Below are 22073 nucleotides of genomic sequence, written 5' to 3' on the forward strand. Positions count from 1 at the left end.
CACTAAATTGCTGAGGTTGACCTTGAATTTGCGATACTTCTGTTTCATCTTCTGGAATAGCTGAGATTACAAGTGCATCACCACATTTGACTCACTTTCATTTTTAATAAGAAATTAAATGCTATGTATCTGCTGAAGAGGATTTTCCTCTCAACTAATTTTAGGGCTACGTTAGTGTTCTGAGATTATAAATCTTCTTTAATCACTCCCCTATTTTCTGCATTTAAATAATGTAGCAAATAATACTCCTGAGATTATAAACTCTTTCAAATTTTTTACTATTTCCTTAAAATTAATTATTTGGGCCAGCTGTGGTAGTGCATGCCTATAATCACAGTGGCTCAGGAGGCTGAGACAGGAAGATCATGAGTTCAAAGCCAACCTCAGCAATGGAGAGGCACTAAGGAACTCAGTGAGAGAGACCCTGTCTCTAAATAAAACATACAATGTAGGGCTGGAGATGTTGCTCAGTGTTCAACCTGAGTTCAATCCCCAGTACCAAAACAACAACAAAAACAAAAATTTATTGGCAATAGCACATTCAAAGGATAAGAGTATTTTATAGGTTTTTGGTTTGGGGTTGAATCCTGGGGTATTTTATCACTGAGCTCCATGCACAGCCCCCCACCTTTTTTTTCCAAGTAGGGTCTCGATAAGTTACAAAGGGCCTCAATAAATTGTTGAGGCTGGCCTTGAATTTGTGATCCTCTTACTTCAGCCGCCCAATCACTGGGAATAAAATGTGTGTTACTGTCCCTGGCTTATAGGTTTTTATTCACTGACAAATTGCTTCCCACAACAATCTATAATGTTTACTTTACAAACAACCAGCAATGTTATGAGAGTATATATGTGTGAGTATACACACACAAACTTTAACGGGCAATACTTGGTATGTCACTATTTTAAACGTATATTTCTTTAATCATTATTGCTGGTAATATATTTATTTATTTGTTTATCTATTTATTGTATAAACCACATCTGCAGTCCTTTTTTATTCTGAGATGTTGTCTTGCTAAATTGCTGAGGTTGGATTAAAACTTGCAATCCTCCTGCCTCAGCCTCCCAAGGTGCTTGGATTAAGTCATGTGCCACATTGCCCATTCTTGATGTATTCTCTTTGTGAACTGTTAATTCCTGTTTCTCTCTCCATTAATTTATTGGAATTAGTGCTTTGGGGGGACATTTCTAATAAATTCTATATCTGTACTGTACTGTATGATAGCTTGGCTATCATATTTAGCAATTTAAGTTTAAATTAATTAAATAAAATAATTTATTTTATTTAATTTTAAATGTAACTGTTCCACAAGTTACATTTCAAGTACTTAGCAGTAGATGGGGATATAGCTCAGTGGCAGAGCATTTGCTTAATATGTGTGGGGCCCTTGTTTCAATCCCCATAACCAAAAAATAAAACAACAACAACAAATAAAACTGAAAAATTAAGTGCTTAACAGCTATATGGGGCTAATGATCAACATAATGAACAGTATATACAAAGAACAATTCCATTATTACAAAAAGTTCTATATTATGTATTGCTCTATAAAATGACAAGATATGAAATACATTACAAATTTTGCTTACCATTTTGTTGTACAAAGATCTCTGGATTTTCAATTTAAAGCAGGATATGAAAAAATTCTTCTAGGACCTATGCCTAATTATATGTTCAACTGAGACAAAAAGTTTAACCTATTTGCAAAATCTTTTGAAAAGTAAGCTAAGTTTTTCTTCAGAGGTGGAAAGCAACTACTTTAAAGAGATCATTATTAAGGTTTCAATAAATTATAACCAGTCAGTTGCTTAACTTCAAATACAAGCTCCATTCTAACCTAGGCACATATCAACCTTTAAGTTTCAACTAGTGTTATTATTTTATTATTTTATTAGTTTGACTCTATTACTCTAAATTAAATGTACGGTAGGCTCTAGAACTGGCAATCATTTCTGGAATTATAAGTATTTAAGGTGAAATATTAAAAGATAATATTATTATTTAAATACTATAGTATGTTTTACATGCTGCTTTAAGACTTTTTAATAGCACTTTCATAAATTTCATTATGAATTACAACAAACAGTTCTAGTATTACTCTAATTTTTTTTTTTTAGTTGTAGATAGATACAACACATTCATCTGTTTGTTTATTTATTAATTAATTATGTGGTGCCAAGGATGGATCCCAGTGCCTCACATGTGCCAGGCAAGTGCTCTACCAATGAGCTACAACCCCAGCCCCTTGTATCACTCTAATTTTAAGAGAAATATAGCTTTTAGCATCAGATACAAATAATGAGCCTGATCTAACATTTACATCTACTTGAATGGTCTTTTTATCCTAATAAACAACAGATAAAATAGAAACAAGAAAATCTGATCTACCTCAGAATGGTAGTAGCTTCATTATTATTATTCTGGCTAAGAATCATAAGAAACCACAATACACAGATCTAATATAACCAGTCAGTTGGATACTAAAGAAAGACAATAAAGATTTTTAGAAAGTGGGTTTAACTAATCCTGTGATCAAAACTCAAAAGAGAATAACAAAGGGAGAGAGGCAATGACAAAATAAAAGACCAGAGACCCCTCCCCCCAAAGCAATGTGGGAGAGTACTAGATAAAGCATTTTAACACTAATCAAATACTTAGATAAACAAACTGATATTCTGATGTGACTAGTTATAACATGACACAGCCACACTGGATACAAATTACAAAAAGCCTGACATGCAATATTCACTTCAATATTGTAAATGAATTACCAAATCATAAATCATAAAATATCAAAATTCTAAGGGTAGTCTAACATAAAGGACAAAAGAGGCTCTACCTTGTCAATAATGGACTGCATGTGAGATTTGTGAGACTGGTCTCCATAAAGCAAAGAGGACCACTGGTCTGGTGCAATCCTTAAGCCTGCTTCCATAGCAATCTGTACTATCTGGGAGTCATGCTCTCGTCGCAGAGCTTCATAAGTTCTAAATTCTTCTTTCAGCTGCATCAGAGAAGAGTCTTCATCACGTTTGGTGACCTAGTAAGAAACAGTTAATCTCATAATGAGGTAAAGAAATAAGTTTATACTTTATATAAACACAGATAACAATTTCAAATGTAAAAAGTTTCTTCCAGCAACAACACCAAGATTAAAATGTAATATGCCATTTTGCTTATAAAACATGCTCCAACAGAAATGTCAAAATCTTCTGCTAGGTCTTCCAGAAAGAAAGGATATATATGAGAATGAAATTCAAAGACTGGATAAAACTTAATACATATCTGTGTGTACGTATATCTTTTTGAAAAGAAAAGATATACAGGAGGACAATTATTCTAAAAAGCAGTACTCTAGGGACTTGCCTGACACTGAACTATGTGGTACCGATAACTTGAGGAACTTTAGATGCTGATGTGATTCTAAAGATTACTAATTTGTACTTGGCTCAATTATCTAAGTAGTTCTATGAAATGGGCCACAACCAAGTGTAAAGTTTGAGATGCTAGACTAGAATAATCATAATGTTGATAATTATGTATGTATGCATGTATGCGTGTGCATGTGTGCCCTCGCGCGTGGGACCAGGGGAGAGGCAGTTTACCTAGGATTGAACCCAGGGATGCTTAACCACTTCACCATTTCCCCGGCCCTTTTTGTATTTTATCTGGAGACAGGGTCTCACTGAGTTGCTTAGTGCCTCACTAAATTGCTGAGGTTGGCTTTGGACTTGCGATTCTACCACCTCGGCCTCCCAAGTTGCTGGGATTACAGGTATCTGCCACCATGCCCAGGTGATAATAATATTTTTAAATAATAAAAAAAGCAACGAGGGATGGAGTTGTGGTTCAGTGGTAGAACGCTCACCTAGCACATGTGGGGCCCTGGGTTCAGTCCTCAGCACCACATAAAAATAAATAAATAAAGGTATTGTGTCCAACTACAACTAAAAAGTAATAAATATAAAAAACTCATTTTTTTAACTTACTGACTTAAGTACAAATGTTATCACTCCCAATAAGTCACATTTTATATCAAGCTGTACTTAGACTAATGGTTTAACAAATCAAAATAAAATAATTAACTTTAGCCTAAGATCATTTACAGATTTTAGCTTTAACTTTTTTTTTTTCATAAAGACACCTAATATTCTAGTGGAAAATTCTGTTTCCTTCCTCCCACCTAAAAAAACCCCAGAATATTGTAGTCAGGATTCCAGATCACACTGATATTAATTTAAAATATGTATTCCATTCTCATTACAAAGAAATAAAGTCCAATCTATATTTTGTTAGGAAAATCCACAGAAAGATGAAAATCAAGCCATTAGTTAAAAAATAAATTACATTCTACCACAGTTCATGGGCTCAAAGACCAAATATATGTGTGTGTGTGTGTGTGTGTGAGTGTGTGTATACACACACTCACACACACACACACACACATACATACATACACACACATGTATGAAAACACTCCCACTAAAACAGGCAGGTAGACCAATGGTATAGAATAGAGGACACAAGAGACTAACCCACATAATTACAGTTAACTTATATTAGACAAAGGTGCCAAAAACATACATTGGAGAAAAGATAGCCTCTTCACAAATGGTGCTGGGAAAACTGGAAATCCATATGCAACAAAATGAAATTAAACCCCTATCTCTCACCATGCACAAAACTCAACTCAAAGTGGATCGAGGACCTAGGAATTAAACCAGAGACCCGGCATCTAATAAAAAAAAAAAAAAAAGTAGGACCTAATCTTCATCATGTCGGATTAGGCCCCAACTTCCTTAATAAGACTCCTACAGTGCAAGAATTAAAATCAAGAATGAGATGGACTCAAATTAAAAAGTTTCCTCTCAGCAAAAGAAACAATCTATGAATAGAGCTCCTACATCTTGGGAGCAAATTTTCACCCCTCACACAGATAGAGCACTACCTCTATGGTATATAAAAAACTCAAAAAGCTAAACACCAAAAAAAAAAAACCCAAATAACCCAATCAATAAATGGGCCAAGGAAATGAACAGACACTTCTCAGAAGAGAATATACAATCAATCAACAAATATATGAAAAAATGTTCGACATCTCTAGCAATTAGAGAAATGCAAATCAAAACTACTCTTAAGATTTCATTTCACTCCAGTCAGAATGGCAGCTATTATGAAGACAAACAACAATAAGTGTTGGTGAGGATGTTGGGAAAATGTACACTCATACATTGCTGGTGGGACTGCAATTTGGTGCAGCCAATATGAAAAGCAGTATGCAGATTCCCTGGAAAACTGGGAATGAAATCACCATTTGACCCAGCTGTCCCTCTCCTTGGTCTATATCCAAAGGACTTAAGAAAAGCATACTAGAGGGACACAGCCACATCAATGTTTAAACCAGCACAATTCACAATAGCTAAACTGTGGAGCCAACCTGGATGCCCTTCAGTAAATGAATGGATTAAAAAAAAAAGTGGCACATATATACAATGGAATATTATTCAGCCAAAAAAAAAAAAAAAAGAATAAAATCATGGCATTTGCAGGTAAATGGATGGAGTTGGAGAAGATAATGCTAAGTGAAGTTAAAAATCCCAAAAAAACAAATGCCGAATGTTTTCTCTGATATAAGACTGATTCATAGTGGGGTAAGGAGGGGGAGCATAGGAGGAGTAGGAGGAAAAACATAGGAGAAGGAGCTTAGGAGGTAGAGAGGTGGGAGGGGAAGGGAGGAGGCAGGGGGTTAGAAATGATGGTGGAATGTGAAGGACATCATTATCCAAAGTACATATATGAAGGCACGAATTGGTGTGAATATACTTTATATAAAACCAGAGACATGAAAAATTGTGCTCTCTATATAATATAAATTGTAATACATTCTGCTGTCATATATAAAAATAACTAAATAAAGGGTTTCAAAAAATAAAACAAAAAACAAAAAAAGAAAGAAAGAAAGAAAGAACTCTCAAAACAGGCTAACCTTCATTAAAAGATAAAATTTGCTTTCTATATGACACACTGATTCCCCAGAGTCAACTCTCAAAACACTTGAGCAGGGCTTTTTCTCCTTCTGGAGTAGCCCACATTCTTGCTTGAATGTGTATTCCTTGCTTTACCCCAAAAGTAGAGTCTTTCTTGAGACTGCTCCCATTCTCCTTTGACTATGTATCTACTTTCCTAAATAAACCTCTGTCAATACCAAAAATAAAAGTTAAAAAATAAATAAATAAAGTCCTGGAGCTGTATGGTACTAACAAATTATCTCACAGCTTGAAAAAACTTTTCAAATGAAAATTTAGAAGATACTTAAAGAGTACAGCTGGAACACAGTAATATGAACACACATTCCTAAGAGGAATGCTTAAAGTAGAAAACATTGGTTTTCAAATTTTGGGGGGAGTTACTGCGGATTGAACTCATGGGCATTTTACTACTAAAGTACATCACCAGTCGTTTTTATTTTTTTGAGATAGATTCTAACTAAATTGTTGGGGCTGATCTAGAACTTGTGTTGTGATCCTCTTGACTCAGCCTCCAAACCTGGTATGGGCCACCACACCTCGCTTCCAATATTTTTAATTTTTTAATTTACTGTTTAAATATCCATCTCTTTGTGTGTGTGTTTGTGGGGGGGGGGGGCCTGGAACTAAACCCAGGCCTTATGCCTGGTAGGCAAACGCCATACCACTAAGTTATACCCCTAAGCCCACTATTTATGCCTTGATTTTAAGATGTTAGGAAAACAAAACAGAGGAATAATAAATATAGCAGGCGCCAATACCTATGTTTGAGGTAGTGTTGATTTAACTTGGGATATAAGAGAATAATATGTCCAACTTTACCACACATGCTGAAACTGAAATGGCAACAACAACTCCATTGCATATGTAGAGGAACAAATCTTCAAGAAAACTTGTTTGTGCTCAAATAACTTTCTTTAGACCAATTCTGTTTATAATGTTAGTGAAACATTGACCCAGCAGATTAGTCTCTTCAATATAAAAATCTGTAAGTCTTGGTTTGGTCTATGTTTTTCAATACCCATGTAGAAAATTTAGGGCTAGGGATGTAGCGAAGTAGTTGAGCATTTACCTAGCATGCATAAAGCCCTGGTTCCAACCCCAGCACTGAAAAGAATGGGGAAAAAAAAAAAAAACAAGATTCAACTTCAATAATGTATGATCTATATTCTTTATATAAAAGAAAAATTCCTGAGATATTCTGTAAAGGTATAGGCAACTTTATTAAATTTAGGGAAAGGATAATGTTTCCTTTCAAGCAGAACTTTTAATTTAGATTCATACCTTGAAGCAGGAGGCTCTGTAAAGGAGCTGAACAACATGCCCAATGCTAGTTTTAGAAGCTTGAGGAAACCGCGGCTCCAACCTTTGCACCACAAAAAGAACCAGTACTTTTCTTGACAAAGCAGAGCCATCTTCTAAGGCCAATAGAACCAGCTTTAGAGCTTCCTCCTGCATTGCTAGGAAAAGTTGGGCAAAACAAAAAATTCATCAGGTGCAGAGATGATATATTTTATTTAAAGAACAATATATGATAATTTCTATAGATATCACTCAATTAATGGGAAACACAATAAAAGACACTGAGAACTATGCCTTTTTTATAGTACCAAGGATCAAACCCAGGGTCTCACGCATGCTAGGCAAGCGTTTTACCACTGAGCTAGAACCCCAGTCTTATAGCTTTACATTTATTAAACCAATTTTATGGGCAATTTGGGCTTATATTCTCTATATTTTATTAAGAAAGTAGATTAGGGACTAATGCATTTAGAAAAAACTTCTCTGAAAATGAAGAAACTTTGGTATTGAGAGAAAAATTTTAAGTTCTCTGAGAAACTTGTCAAGTGGGATATTGTAAACCCAGCTGTCTTCATATATCACTTAAAAGAGTTCTACATTATACTTTTAGAATTACTAGTACAATAAATACCAAATTTTAATTATATACCTGGTCCAAGGAACTGACAGCCCCTAGCCCTGACTGCTGCCCAAAGATTAGAAGAGAGTTGCTGAGGATTCTGGTGCTGGAGAATGAGTTCTGTAACTGTTCGTTCACCTAAAGAGCGAGCAGCTCTCATGGCACGAATCCTGCCTTCTTCTTCCACTAGTTGGCAGTGAACCAGAGTCACAAGCTTCCTCTGCATTGGGCGACTCAGAACACTCTGGGTAGTGCTATTCAGACCCACTCCTTTAGAAGAAAATAAAAACATTATTTATAGGTTTACAGTACAATTTTACAGTCCAGGAGCCCTTTCTCTGATGGGCTGATTGTAGGTATGTGCATAGTAGTTTTGGTCCTACTAGAATATTTAAAATAAACAACGTAACTACACAAGTATTTTAAAAGTATACAAATGTTTATATGTATCACATGAAATTCAACATTCACTATGACATCTGAAATACTATTATTCATTTTAATCTTTGAAGAAGAAAGGAAAAAAGACCAACCAACATTAAAAATTGTTCAAAGACCCAAATCTTAAAGTCATAACAGTTCTAGCATATTATTTCATAGTGATTAATCTTACTTTTATTATCAAATAGCAAGCCCCTTCTGGGAGGTAATAGCAACTTCCATTTTTATTACATCCCCTATTGTGCACCATCTAAAACTAGACAGAAGACAAGACTATTGACAATTGTGGAATGATGGAAAGGTTGCCCTTCTGAATTGCTAGTACTTATACATACTTACACTTTTAGTCATTCAAATAATTTTTCCAACAACACAAACTCTAAATTCACTACTTTATTTAATGGGTTTGCAACATTATTTAGTATGAAGTAGATCTGGCTTACAATAAAAAAAATGAATTTCATTCATTTACAGTTCACAATTTGGGGGGGATACTAGGGATTGAACCTAGGGGTACTATGCCACAAAGCTGAATATACAGTCCCCTTTTTTTATTAAAAAATATATTTTTAGTTGTAGATGGACCTTTATTATTTTACTTATATGCAGTGCTGATATTCGAACCCAGTGCCTCACACATGTTAGACAAGCATGCTATATAGCCTTATGTAGCCTTTTTTGAGATAGGGTCTTGCTAAATTGCCCAGACTGGCCTTGAACTTGTGCCTCAGCCTCCCACACAGCTGGGTTATAATTGCGTACCACCACACAAGGCACAGCTCATAACTTTTATGGTAATGAAAAGTATACTTCATAGATGCATAGATGGTTTCATGAGATTTACCTCTAGCACTGCTGAGCGGTTTCAGGTACAATGCTAATTCTTCTACACATTTCTTGGCTTCTTCATAATGCTTTGTGTCTTCAACCCCACTACACAAAGTAATGGGCTGCTGTTCAGGGACCTGCAGGAAAAGAGTATTCATTAATTAATTAAATGTCTTATTGTGTATAGTTTATGCACTGATAACTTGAACACTGGCAACATCAAAACTACTAAATTTACTTAATTAAAAGATCTTCCTCATATACACATCTACTGAATTGTTCCATCTCTAAAATGGCCTTATTGAGAGACAATTCACATACCATATTATTGATTGATTTTTAAGAACACAATTCAATGGTTTTTAGCACATTCCCAGTTGAATAACTATCACCACAATTAACCTCAGAATTTCATCCCTCAAAAAGAAAACCTCATACCATTTTAACAGTTACTCCATCATGTCATCCCCACCCACTGTAGAAAACACCAATCTATTATGTGTGGGTCTATGAATTTGCTTTTCCTGAATCTTTCATATAAACAAAATTACATAATCATATAATGTGTGGTCTTTTTTGACTCTTCTTTCACTTAGCATGTTTTCAAGGCTATGCAAGTTATAATATATTCTAGTGTTTTATTACTGAATAACACCTCATTGTATGGACATACCACATTTTATATGAGTCATCAACTGATAGACATTTCAGTTTTCTATTTTTGACTATAATGAATAATGCTGCTATAAATATTTGTATATAAGATCTTGTGTGAACCATTTTTTTGTTTTGTTTTTGCTTTTCTTGGGTACCCACACCTAGTGATAATATTTTGAAAATCTGCCAGACGATTTTCCAAAAGCAGAGTATTCTTTACACATTTACCTGCCACATATGTAATTATAATTTATCACATATACATCCAAATATATTTATGTATATACATGTATATAGGTGGGTGTGTGCATGTGTATTTTTAAAATATACGAACGTTTGTATGTGTGTCCTGCACACTATACCCAGGATCTTATGCATGCCATTTGATTTTAATTGACAAATAATAATTTTCTAATTTATAGGGTATTTATATATAGACAATATATAATTGTCTATATTTATATGATATATTGTTCTGATAAATTTACAATCTGAAATGATGATTAATTTTGTCACTTCAGATAGATCTGCTAAAATAATTAGTTAACTGGAATATCTGTTTAACTTCAAACTTCTCTACACATTTTAAACGTTTTCTGGAATGATTTTAGATTCACAGAAAAGTTTGTAAGATTCTCTAAACTTCATTTCCTATGTGGTCAGCTCTCTTCTACTACTCTTTCCTAAGTCTTGTCCTGCTGATATGGTTATTCCTAGATTTTGTATTTACTATGTGCCAAGCTGTACAGGCATCAAAGAGGAAGGCTATCTTTCACCATGTCTTTCACCCTTTTCTTTCTCCTACTCCCCCTCTTATTTCAAGCATTACTGTACATATATGGTATATGGCACAAATAAGAAAGGAAGGACTATGAACTCTTCATCCCTACTTTAGAAATTTCAAGAATTACTGTGATTATAGCAAAGTATCATGGGGAATCTCTTTTCCAATAAAATATTTATACCTTTATAAGAAGCTATAAAAGGACAAATCAATATGTGATAATTTGTCTAAGGTGAAAGGAATCCTTCCTTTTCCTCCTACATCATCTGTGCAAACAGCCTCAGTACAGTTGAGAATAAAGCTGGGTTCAAGGCCTGGCCTAGGCAATGGGGCCCTGAGACTGTCACTTTAATTCTGTGGCTTTTTTTTTTCTTCACCTATACACTTATAGAATACTAGAAATTTGGACTAGCTCTGATCCTACATACGTGTTCGAGTGTTCTAATACTTATTTTCTTTAAAACTTGAGATCTTTTTCATTTTCTTCTCAGATTTCCCTTTTATTCTAAATATTCTCCTGACACAAGTGTTCTCCTAATTTATTGGGTTATAGTCCTACACTGAGAAATGTGACTTTGGTGAGAGTGACAGCAGTGGGTATTGGGGATTAAACTCTGGGTTGCCTTACAACTGAGTTATATCCGAAGTCCTTTACATTTTTTATTTTGAAACAGGGCCTTGCTAAGTTGCTGAGGCTGGACTCAAACCCTGTAATCCTCCTGTCTTAACCTCACAAGTTGCTGGGATTGGACATGCACCACCACACTGAGTGAGAAATGCTACTTTTTATGAGAGTCTTGTTGGAACACCTACCATCTGAATTAACACCTGCCTCAGTCGTTAAGTAAGATCAAATCCTAGGCACAAAAACAAAAATGCAATTATGAACTTCCTAAGGAAAAATACAGATGTATCTTTGTGTAAGGATGAAGTTAGTCAATTTCCTACTTTCCATACCCTCCCTCCCTTCCTTTTTATTTTTTAGTTGCAGTTGGACATCTTTATATGGTGCTGAGGATCGAACCCAGGGACTCATATGTGTGAGGCGAGAGTTCTACCCGAGTCACAATCCCAGCCCTCCATACACTACTTTCCAAAGGGAGTCACTATGTATAGCCCACATGTGTATTCTTTGAGGGTAGAGTTTATTTAAATTTGGAATTTCGCATGAGAAATCCAGTCTCTTTCTCTATTCAGTCATTTAGGTTTTTATCTGTATATACTTGAATAATTATTTTATACTTTAATAACAATCCAATACAATTCTATTTGTTTTGTTTTCAAACTGTTTCAGATTTGACCACTGAGAGCTCTTTCAGATGATTCCTGTGTGCCTATGACATATCCCCTTCACTGACTGTATTTGAGCTTTTAGACTTTTTAGCACTAGATGCTCCAACTTCCTATTGCAGGGCTACAATCAGCCACTTTTCCAAAGAATGCTGGTTTCTTTTAGTAAAGAACTGTATTTAGAAGCCAAAATTGAACATTAGGTATGAATGCTGATATTGGGATATTGTGCTTGCTAGTCCATCTTGGCTGACAAGGCAAAAAAAAAAAATGTGTATATTATACCCCAGGTGTGTGTGAATATTACTATAAAAACATTTGTATTACTATAAAAACATTTGTATCTATATTCAGTTAAAACCAAGTTTCCACTGATGCCCCAATTCTAAGCCATTAGCACACAGATCATTCTAGCCTCTTCCTCTTTGCATATCTATAAACTTCCAATAATGAGAAAATTCATTCTCTACCATCTGCCTCCCATTTACTTAAAAGTTTAATTCCCATATACATGTACAGCAGTGTCAGAATTAATTAATACTTTCATGGGGAAAACACTTTATCAATTAGAACACACTGTTCATATATAATATCTAATGCCTTTAATTTTCCGAGAATTTACTTACTTTGAACTAGTATCTAAAGTTAATCAGGTTAGCACCTTTCCTCTACAGCCCTTGCAGTGAAGTTGTTTCATTTATTTCAGATTGTTCTCCATAAACTTTGTAAAGTTTTGTGTTTTAGCTAGGTGTGGTGGCACACTTCTGTAATTTCAGTGATTTGAGAATCTGAGACATGAGAATCCCAAGACAACATAAGCCTCAGCAACTTAGTGAGACTGTCACAAAATAAAAGGGGCCAGGGATGAAGTTCAGTGGTAAAGCGCTCCTGGGTTAAAATCTCTTTTTGAAAAATGTAGAATATCATACATCCAACAAATACAGAATCATATAGTTTCATTGCCCTAAGAAATACTCTATTTTTCATCAATCCTCCTGCCTTCCTACTGGATCCTAGCAACCAATGATATTTTTATTGTGATTTTTAATTTTGTATACAATATCACATATTTGGAATCATACAGTATTGTAGGATTTTCAAAGTGGCATCTTTTACTCAGCAACATAAATTTGAGGTTTATCTGTGTCTTTTTGTGGCTTAACTACTACTTCCTTTTATTATTTCATTTTATACAATATTCTAATTATATGAATATACCAATGTTTATTCATTTGCTTATTGAAAGACATTTTGATTACATTTTTTTTGCAGTTCTGAATAAAACTGGTGTAAATAGTCAAATAAAAGTTTCTGTGTAAACATATTTTCAAATTAGTTGGGCAATTATCAATAATAAACTAACAAGAGACTACCAAACTGTCTTCTAAAGTGATTGTTAGATTTTTCATTCCTACAAGTAAAAAATAAAAGTTTGTGTAGCTCCATTCTCTTCAGCATTTGTTGTCCATGTTTCAGAATTTGGTTTTTCTAATAGGTAAGCAAAGGTATGAAAAACTGTGAGCAGTTGCTTTAATTTGCTATTCCTAGTGATTTTTTTTCCCTATTTTTATTAGTGCATTACAGTTGTACACATTGGTATGATTTGTTGTTATATATTTGTACATGCATACAATATAACAATATAATTTGGCCAATTGTATTGCCCAGTATTTCCTCTTTCCCTCCTCTTCCTCCTCCCCTTATTTCCTTTCTTCTACTAATGTGAGAAACTTTTCATCTGCCATATTTGTGTCTTCTTTGCTGGGATGTCTATGTAGATCTTCACCCATTTTTAGTTGGCTTGTCTTTTAAACATTGAGTTAAAAATCGTACATATTCTAGATATAAGTCCCTTATATGATTTTAGTATTATTTTCCTCCATTCAGTGGGTTGTTCTTTTTTTGTGGTACCAAGGATTGAACCCAGGGCCTCCTGAACACCAAGCAAGTCTTCAACCACTGAGATAATAGTCAAATAAAAGTTTCTGTGTAAATATATTTTCAAATTAGTTGGGCAATTTTCAATATTAAACTAACAAGAGACTACCAAACTGTCTTCTAAAGTGGTTGTTAGATTTTTCATTCCCACAAGTAAGAAATACTCAGCCCATTTTATTTTATTTTGAGACATGGTTTTGTTGAATTGCCCAGGCTAGACTTGTAAACCTCCTGCCTTAGTCTTCTGAATAACTGATATTACTGGCTATGTGTCACTAAGACAGGCTCTGTACTTTCGCACTTAATAAATATTTAGTAGTGCTGGTGGTAATATCAAGATAAGCATATAAATAAAGGTTTCCTTTTGAATAAACTATCCTAGAATACCTCTCTTTATCTTTGACACATGTAATAACATCAATTTTTGTCATACTTTAGCAATTTACAGAAGATTAAACTTTTATACTAAATATATGGGACTTCAGACTTACACTGAACAAATCAATAGTGAAGAATTATCTAAATGAATCATATCTAACACTCAAAAACTTGTCTTTAAATCTTGTGAGGAAAATGACCTTTGAGAACACTAGGGGCTGGGAATGTAGCTCAGTAGTATTATGCTTACCTCATATGCATGAAGCCCTGAATTTAATCCCCAGTTCCCTGGAGTGCTGCGGGGGCGGGGGGGGGGGGGAACCACTATCCCATCATCTAATTTGAGAACACTTACATAAAACTTTCAAAGTATTACCTTCAGAATTACCAGACTAACTTCCAAATGTAGCTAACCAGGGATATTTGATCCTCTTTAAAATAAGTGCTTCTTAAAAGCTGTGCTCTGTTGATTTTGTCACCTTTTTCATCATTTCAGTTAGTATCTAATATGTAAAACTGCCTGAAGCAGCTTTATCTCTTCTATTAATTCAGTGCAAGGGTTTATGAATAGCATTTTCCTCAGTGCAAAGAATTCCTTATGACTTATCTCTTAAGTTTTTCTAGTAATCTGAATAGCTAGGGTTCTTAAAAAAATCTAAGAATAAATGAACATTTCAATACTATGAATGAAAAATACTGAAATACTAGTGTATCTTGTAATATACTGAAATAAAGGATCAACATAGTATTAGAAAGCATCGTATCTATTTAAATAGAAGACAATGTTATTCAATTCTAATTCAATAAGTTTTTGTCAAGATCATGCATGTGCACACACAAACACACACACACTCAATTTAAAAACTATTAAGTCACCCATCTTACCTGAGCACCCACTAGCTGCAGCAATGCTGAGTTCACGGGAAGGAGCTCAATGTCTGTATTGATAGTGGTCTGGTCAAATGGGCAAGCCTTGCGGTGGAGTTTGTTCAGGCACATCTTACAGACAGTATGGCCACAGCCCAAACTGATGGGCTTTCGAATTGTTTCGTCGAAAGTCTGAGTGCAAATTGGGCAGGAGAGGAAATCCGTCCATTGTGGAGCTTGTACAGGCATTGCTTCTGGAGTTACAATTCACTAATACACACACACACACACAAATCTAAAGCAAAGATTCCACTGGAATCAAAATCTTTGAAAAAAGTTTATCTTTTTTTTTTTTGTTAAATATCTTCTGTAGATACAGTCAGCACATAGTGTGAAATATAACCTGGAAAACAAAGAAAAATGAAAAAATTTAGAGTATGTTTCATGTCAATTCAACTGTTGAAGTCAAAAGTGCAGTCTCCACCCTGCAACTTCTCATAACAGTTTTATAGCACAGTATTCCATCTCTTTGCACTTTCACAGAATTAAAGCCATAATAAAAATGTCTAGTCTCATTCCTTCATTTTAGAAATGGGGACTAGTCCCACAGAAAGATGAAATAACTTGCCTAAGGTGATGCTTTAAAAGTTAGTAATAAAATTAGATCTAGGATCTATGTTTCTCAAGTTGATCCATGTCTCTGACTTTATATATACATATATTTAAAAAGTAACTGTTCCAGAGGGGGTTGGGGTTGTGGCTCAGTGGTAGAGCGCTTGTGAGGTTCACACATGTGAGACACTGGGTTCGAGCCTTAGCATCACATAAAAATGAATAAACAAAGATATTGTGCAAAAAAAATTTAAAAAGAAAAAAGAAAGTAATTGTTTGGAGGGGACTATTAATATTTTGTTCCCTGATCTGAATATGTTACATGGGTGTGGAGTGTTCAGTTGTGAGAATTTATCAAGTTCTTCACTTCATGTATGCTATAAATCAATGGAGGCCTTTTAAAACTGGCCTAAAATTAAAAATACCTTAAAAAATATTTTATCATCGAATTTGGTGATATTAATAAGAAAAAAAGTGATGGTATCCTACTCCTCAGTTTATACCCAAAGGACTTAAAAACAGCATACTACAGGGACACAGCCATATCAATGTTTATAGCAACACAATCCACAATAGCTAAATTATGGAACCAACCTAGATGCCCTTCAGTAGATGAATGGATAGGAAAACTTTAGTATATATACACAATGAAACATTACTCAGCATTAAAAGAGAATAAAATCATGGAATTTGCAGCTAAATTGATAAAGCTGGAGACTATAATACTCAGTTAAGAAGCCAATCCCCCCCAAAACAAAGTGTCTTCTTTGATATGAGGATGCTGACTCATAATGGTGATGGAGAAGAGCATTGGAGGAATGGAGGAACTTTAGATAGGGCAAAGGGGAGGGAAGGAAAAGGAGGGGGTAAGAGGGTAGGAATGATCCACCATAAGTACATGTATGAAGACACAAATGGTGTGAAAATACTTTGTGTACAGTGACTTGAGAAATTGTGTTCTATGTGTATAATATGAAATTAATTGCATTCTGCCATTATGTATAATAAATTACAATAAATAAATAATTTAATAATAAAGAGATGGTGAAGTTTTTCAGGGTTTATTTTTAAGGTTTATACATTCCTATTAGTCTTACATAATGGTGGTTAAGGCAGGAGGATTGTGACTTCAAAGCCAGACTCAGCAACTTAGAAAGACCCTGTCTCTAAATAAAATATTAACAATAGCTAGGAAACAATACATGGTGGTACACACCTATAATACCAGCAGCTCAGGAGGCTGAGGAAGGAGGATCATCAGCACAAAGTCAGCCTCAGCAACAGTGAAGTGGTAAGAAACCCAGGGAGACCCTGTCTCTAAATAAAATACAAAATAGGGCTAGGGAAGCGGTTCAGTAGATGGTATTAAAAAAAAAAAAAAGGATTTTTCAAATCTCCAAATTTAAGAATCAGAACAATTACTATTAACCAGAACTCATATGCAGTTCAATTTTACTATTGATCTATTTTTGGTGGGCTAATGAAAAACGAATCATAAAATTCATCACTGTGTCTATCAAAAGTTTTCTTCAAATAAATATAAAACCCAACCTGAAACCTCTAACACATATTTTAAACAATACCCACTACATACTACATTTACAAATAACTGTAGTTTTAAAAAATGAGAACTGACATTCAGAATAAAGTACAATAGTATTACAACTCATTAAAGATTTAATTATGCTCAATAGTCTGCTTACAAAGATGAATCATTTGAAGTGTAATGAAACAGAAGTCAATTATTTATACTTGTTATTCTTCAAGTATTACATTTAATTCACATTTTATTGAAATTATTCAACCTTGAATAGAAGCCCATTATTGATGAGAGAATGGTTTCTATTATGTATGCTAAAAACTTTTTGTACATTCATTCAACAAATATTGACAAGCACTATTATGTGCCAGGCTCTTTAAATTATGGGTAAGCCAATTAAGGTGGCACACACCTATAATCCTAGTTATTCCAGCTGCTTAGGAGGCCTGTGAGGCAGGAATATTGCAAGTTAGAGGTCAGACCGGCAATTTAGCCAGATCTTGTCACAAATAAATTTTTTTAAAAAAGGGCTGGGGCTGTAGCTTGGTGGTAGTTGCCCATAGGTTCAATCCTCAGTACCACAAAATATAAATAAATCAACTTAACTTTTTTTGGGGTTTTAGAATGTATGCTACTAGAAAATAAAAATGAACACTGGGGACTGGGGGTTTAGCTGAACAGTATAGTGCTTTGACTAGAAGGTGTGAGGTCCTGGGTTTGATCACCAACGAAAATTAAAAATTTTTTAACTGTCTATTTTCATTTCAGCCCCACCGGCCCATGCTGAGGATTGAATCTAGCACCTTGCACACTCTAGGCAAGCACTCTACCACCAAGCGATACCCCTAGTTCCAAAATGAAAAAATATTTACCTATTTTATAGAAAGCTCTCAAATTAATTTTAATTCTAGTTAGTTATTTGCATATATATCCAAATGGATCTCACAACACTAAGAGTAAATTGTGAAACTGACTATATTTTGACTTCTTTAATAAAGCACTATAAATAGTTATTACTATTCGATAAATTGAGACTGTCTTCTAGATGCTAAAAAAGAAAAATCTATATCTATTTGTAGAGTGAAATGCTACATTGGTACATGGGGTTATAACAGGCTCAAAATTAAACAGCCAAAAAGGTGTTTAGAAGATATATTCAAAATGAGAGCTGGACACTACATAATGTTTGAAAAAGCTGATTAGTTGCTAAAGCATCATCCACAGGAATTATTTATAAAGGGAAAACAGTACTTTATTCCTATAAACAATACCAACTCCAAAGAGCACAAATATATTTTATTGCATATCATTATAATTTTTATTATTCATACAACCATGCACCACATGCTATGCTAACTGCTTCACACAGAGCAAATCCATAAGTATATTATCCCATTTGCAGGTAAGAGAAATGGAGATTTAGAAAGGCTGAATAAGCTGGGCTGGGGATGTAGTTCTAGCGGTAGCGTGCTCACCTGGCATGCGCCGGGTGCTGGGTTCAATCCTCAGCACCACATAAAAAATAAAATAAAGATGTTGTGTCCACTGAGAACTAAAAAATAAATATTAAAAAATTCTCTCTCTCTCTCTCTCTCTAAAGAAAGAAGGAAAGAAAGAAAGAAAGAAAGGAAGACTGAATAAGCTAAAAAGGCAGATATTAACTCAGATATTTTTGCTCAAAACCCAAACTCTTGACTCATACCACCATGCCCAGGTTAAAGATTAACATTTAACAAAGGGAAAACTACTTGCAGTTTCATTAAATAAACCATATAAGACAGTAAAGTTGGTATAAATCGTCCCAAACCTGCATTTTGTTCTAATAGCTACTGATTTCACAGCCATTAGGTCCTTTTGACAAACTTGTTGCCAAATCTAATGGTCAGGTTAATCTAATCTTACTTGTATTCTCAAAAAGATATGAAACAGCTACTCTCACCACATATTCCTCTCCTTTTGAACAACATATTCCTCTCCTTTTGAATTCACTTGCTATTTTTCTGAATCCTTAATTTTTTTTAATATTTATTTTTTAGTTTTTGGTGGACACAACATCTTTATTTGTATGTGGTGCAGAGGATCCAACCCAGCTCCGTGTGCACACCAGGTGAGCGCGCTACCGTTTAAGCCACATCCCCAGCCCCCTGAACTCTTAAATTTCGAAAGGGCTTTATCTTGAGTTTTCTTTTCTCATCATTTTCCAGTTTAAAATCCTGAAACAGTTTCTCATTATATTTAGAATAAAATGCAGATTTCGTACTCTGGTTTAAAAAGCCCTGAATGATATGACTTCTAATTATCTCTCAAACTATTTTTTTTTTTTTTTGGTACTGGGGTTTTTAACCCAGGGGCTCTTTACCGCTGAGCTACATCCTCAGCCCTTCTGATTTTGAGACAGGGTCTCACTAAGTTGTGTAGGGCCTCAGGCACTAAGTTGCTAAGGCTGGTCTCAAACTTGCCTTCTGCCTCAGCCTCCGGAGTCACTCCAACTTAATTTTTGAACACTGTCCCCATCACTGGATCTGAGTGCTAACTATTCTGTTAATCTTTGAATCAAAGGCCACTCTAGGAAATTTCCAAAGCACAAAAAATGTCAGCCACTCTCGGTAATTTCCAAAGCACAAAAAATGTCAACTTCTCAGCTTTCCCTGACCACTTATACTACCTAACAATCTTTATTATTACTCTCATTCTATCACAACGTTTAAATTCTCTAAAACATTTCTGCCATCTGTAAATTTACTCATATTTTGTTATTCAAAGTCTATTTTCTCCTATTAGAATACTATCTCCAGGAGGGCCGGGATTGTGGCTCAATGGCACAGCACTACCTCACACACATGAGGCACTAGGTTCCGTCCTCAGCACCACATAAAAATAAATAAATAAAATAAAGGTATTGTGTTCACCTACAATTTTAAATAAAAGAATACTATCTCCAGCAAAGTAGAGATCAAATCCGTCTTATTCACAACCAAAGTTATAGATACTCCTCCAATTCAAGTACACTAAAAAGTTTAGAATTCAGAGACCTGCCAACAATCTCAACAGATTCATAAAACCTTCTCATAAATCTCAAAGTATTTAAAGACTTCAGATTAAGAAATTCTAACCTGTACTGCTCCTTTACAACTCTTAAAAGTCTAATAAGCATCTGAGATTTATTATATGTTTAGCACTCTGAAATATGAAAAGCAAGGAGTTAAATATTTAATATTTCCTTGCTTTCCCATGAAATTTCATGTAAATGTGGCTATAAACAAGATTTGTAAATTATTCTGTTGAAACATAAAACTGTATTGGTGAAAGATACCTCAAAGAACATCTAGTTCTAGCTTAATTAATTTTCTAACATAAGATGACTAACTTTACATATGTCCCTACTAGTAACAAGTATTGTTATGCTTTTCAAATACTTTTCATTTAATCTTTAAGGCCTAAGTAGTTGGTATAATTTCTTTTATTTTTATTAAAAAAATAATATTCAGAGAACTCATCCAAGGTTACATAGGGAGTAAGCAGGTCAACTCAATTCACAATCACCTTAGGTCTACTTGACACTAATATCTCTGAGGTTTCCACCTTATCAGTTTAACATGGAGTAGGCTGAAGAAAAGAGAAGTAAAAATTTCACTCAAAAGTCACACACTTGGGCTGGGGATGTGGCTCAAGCGGTAGCGCACTCGCCTGGCATGTGTGCGGCCCAGGTTCGATCTTCACAACCACATACAAACAAAGATGTTGTGTCCGCCAATAAATACAAAAAAATAAATATTTTTTTAAAAAAGTCACACACTTTCTAAAGGCAGAAATGGGATTAAAAGCCAAGTACACAGATTTGTGTTTTAGTGTCCCTTACAACCTAATTAGATTAATTTTACATACAAACTCATCACTGATAGCGTCATATTGAAAATATAACAAACAATATGTGGCCTAGATTAAGTCATCCATTAGCCTTGGAGAAACAATGTAAAACTGTTTCATGCTCATTCTCTTTATCACATTCTCAAAGGCTTTGTTGGTGGGGAAAATAAGGATCATCACTGGCCTAAGCATATTGAAATAACTGTTGAAAACATAAAGGTATATAAAAAAGAAGAAATAATTCACATGAACTTGTGTTCTGTATTTACACCACAATCTCAACAGACTCTTACAAAAATCTTTTCAAGTAATATTTATGTGGGTCAATGTTTTTTAAATGATTACAGTGAAATATCTCCCTCCTACCTCTATCTTCTATCCCCCTAGTTCTCATTTATCTCACAGATAAACCATTATATTACTTTCCTTTTAATTAAGCATATAGATCAACATATAACTAATTGGAAAGAAAGTACTTTAAATGCTATTATTCAAAATTTTCTCTCTTAAGTTTTCTTAGAAATTATAGCTAAAAATATTTTTTCATTCTCAGTAAAAATTAAATATTCAGTTTTATGACACAACATGTTTTACTATATGTCCAGTAATAAGGATAAAAAATGATGAAGCTAAGTTATTCCATGCCTACATGGAACTTATATGTTTGTTTATATTATATAAAAATAATAATTGTACAACTAAACACATGACTGCAAATTATGGCACATTATAGGATGGTAAAGTACAGGGAAATATAAGGTAAAGTGTTAAGAGATGAGACTAAAGAATTAGCCAAGGACTGAGAATGTAGCTCAGTAGTGGAATGCTTGACGTCATGGGTCAGATCCTTCCCTCTGGGAAAAAGGAAGGTGGCGGAGAGAAAAAGAAAAGAATTAGCAAGGATCAAATAACACAGGACC

The 22073-nt window shown here is 34.4% G+C and overlaps 1 protein-coding gene across 3 annotated transcripts in view; it reads right to left on the reverse strand.

The window, feature by feature from the left end:
• The window catches only part of Rc3h1 (ring finger and CCCH-type domains 1), an 84856-nt gene that overhangs the window by 38992 nt on the left and 23791 nt on the right, over window positions 1–22073 (reverse strand). For 2 of the 3 annotated variants that reach the window (XM_078022333.1, XM_078022331.1), the window contains exons 2-6: window positions 15153–15537; window positions 9237–9357; window positions 7982–8221; window positions 7315–7490; window positions 2844–3044 (exon numbers count right to left, since the gene is read on the reverse strand). In XM_078022333.1, coding sequence (XP_077878459.1) covers window positions 2844–3044; window positions 7315–7490; window positions 7982–8221; window positions 9237–9357; window positions 15153–15383 — 969 coding nt within the window. In that variant the 5' untranslated portion in view covers window positions 15384–15537. Of the gene's footprint in view, window positions 1–2843; window positions 3045–7314; window positions 7491–7981; window positions 8222–9236; window positions 9358–15152; window positions 15538–16962; window positions 17064–22073 lie in introns of those variants that run through there. The other variant, XM_078022332.1, reaches the window with a different exon arrangement.

This window comes from Ictidomys tridecemlineatus, chromosome 10 (assembly GCF_052094955.1).
Source record: "Ictidomys tridecemlineatus isolate mIctTri1 chromosome 10, mIctTri1.hap1, whole genome shotgun sequence".
NCBI lineage: Eukaryota > Metazoa > Chordata > Mammalia > Rodentia > Sciuridae > Ictidomys > Ictidomys tridecemlineatus.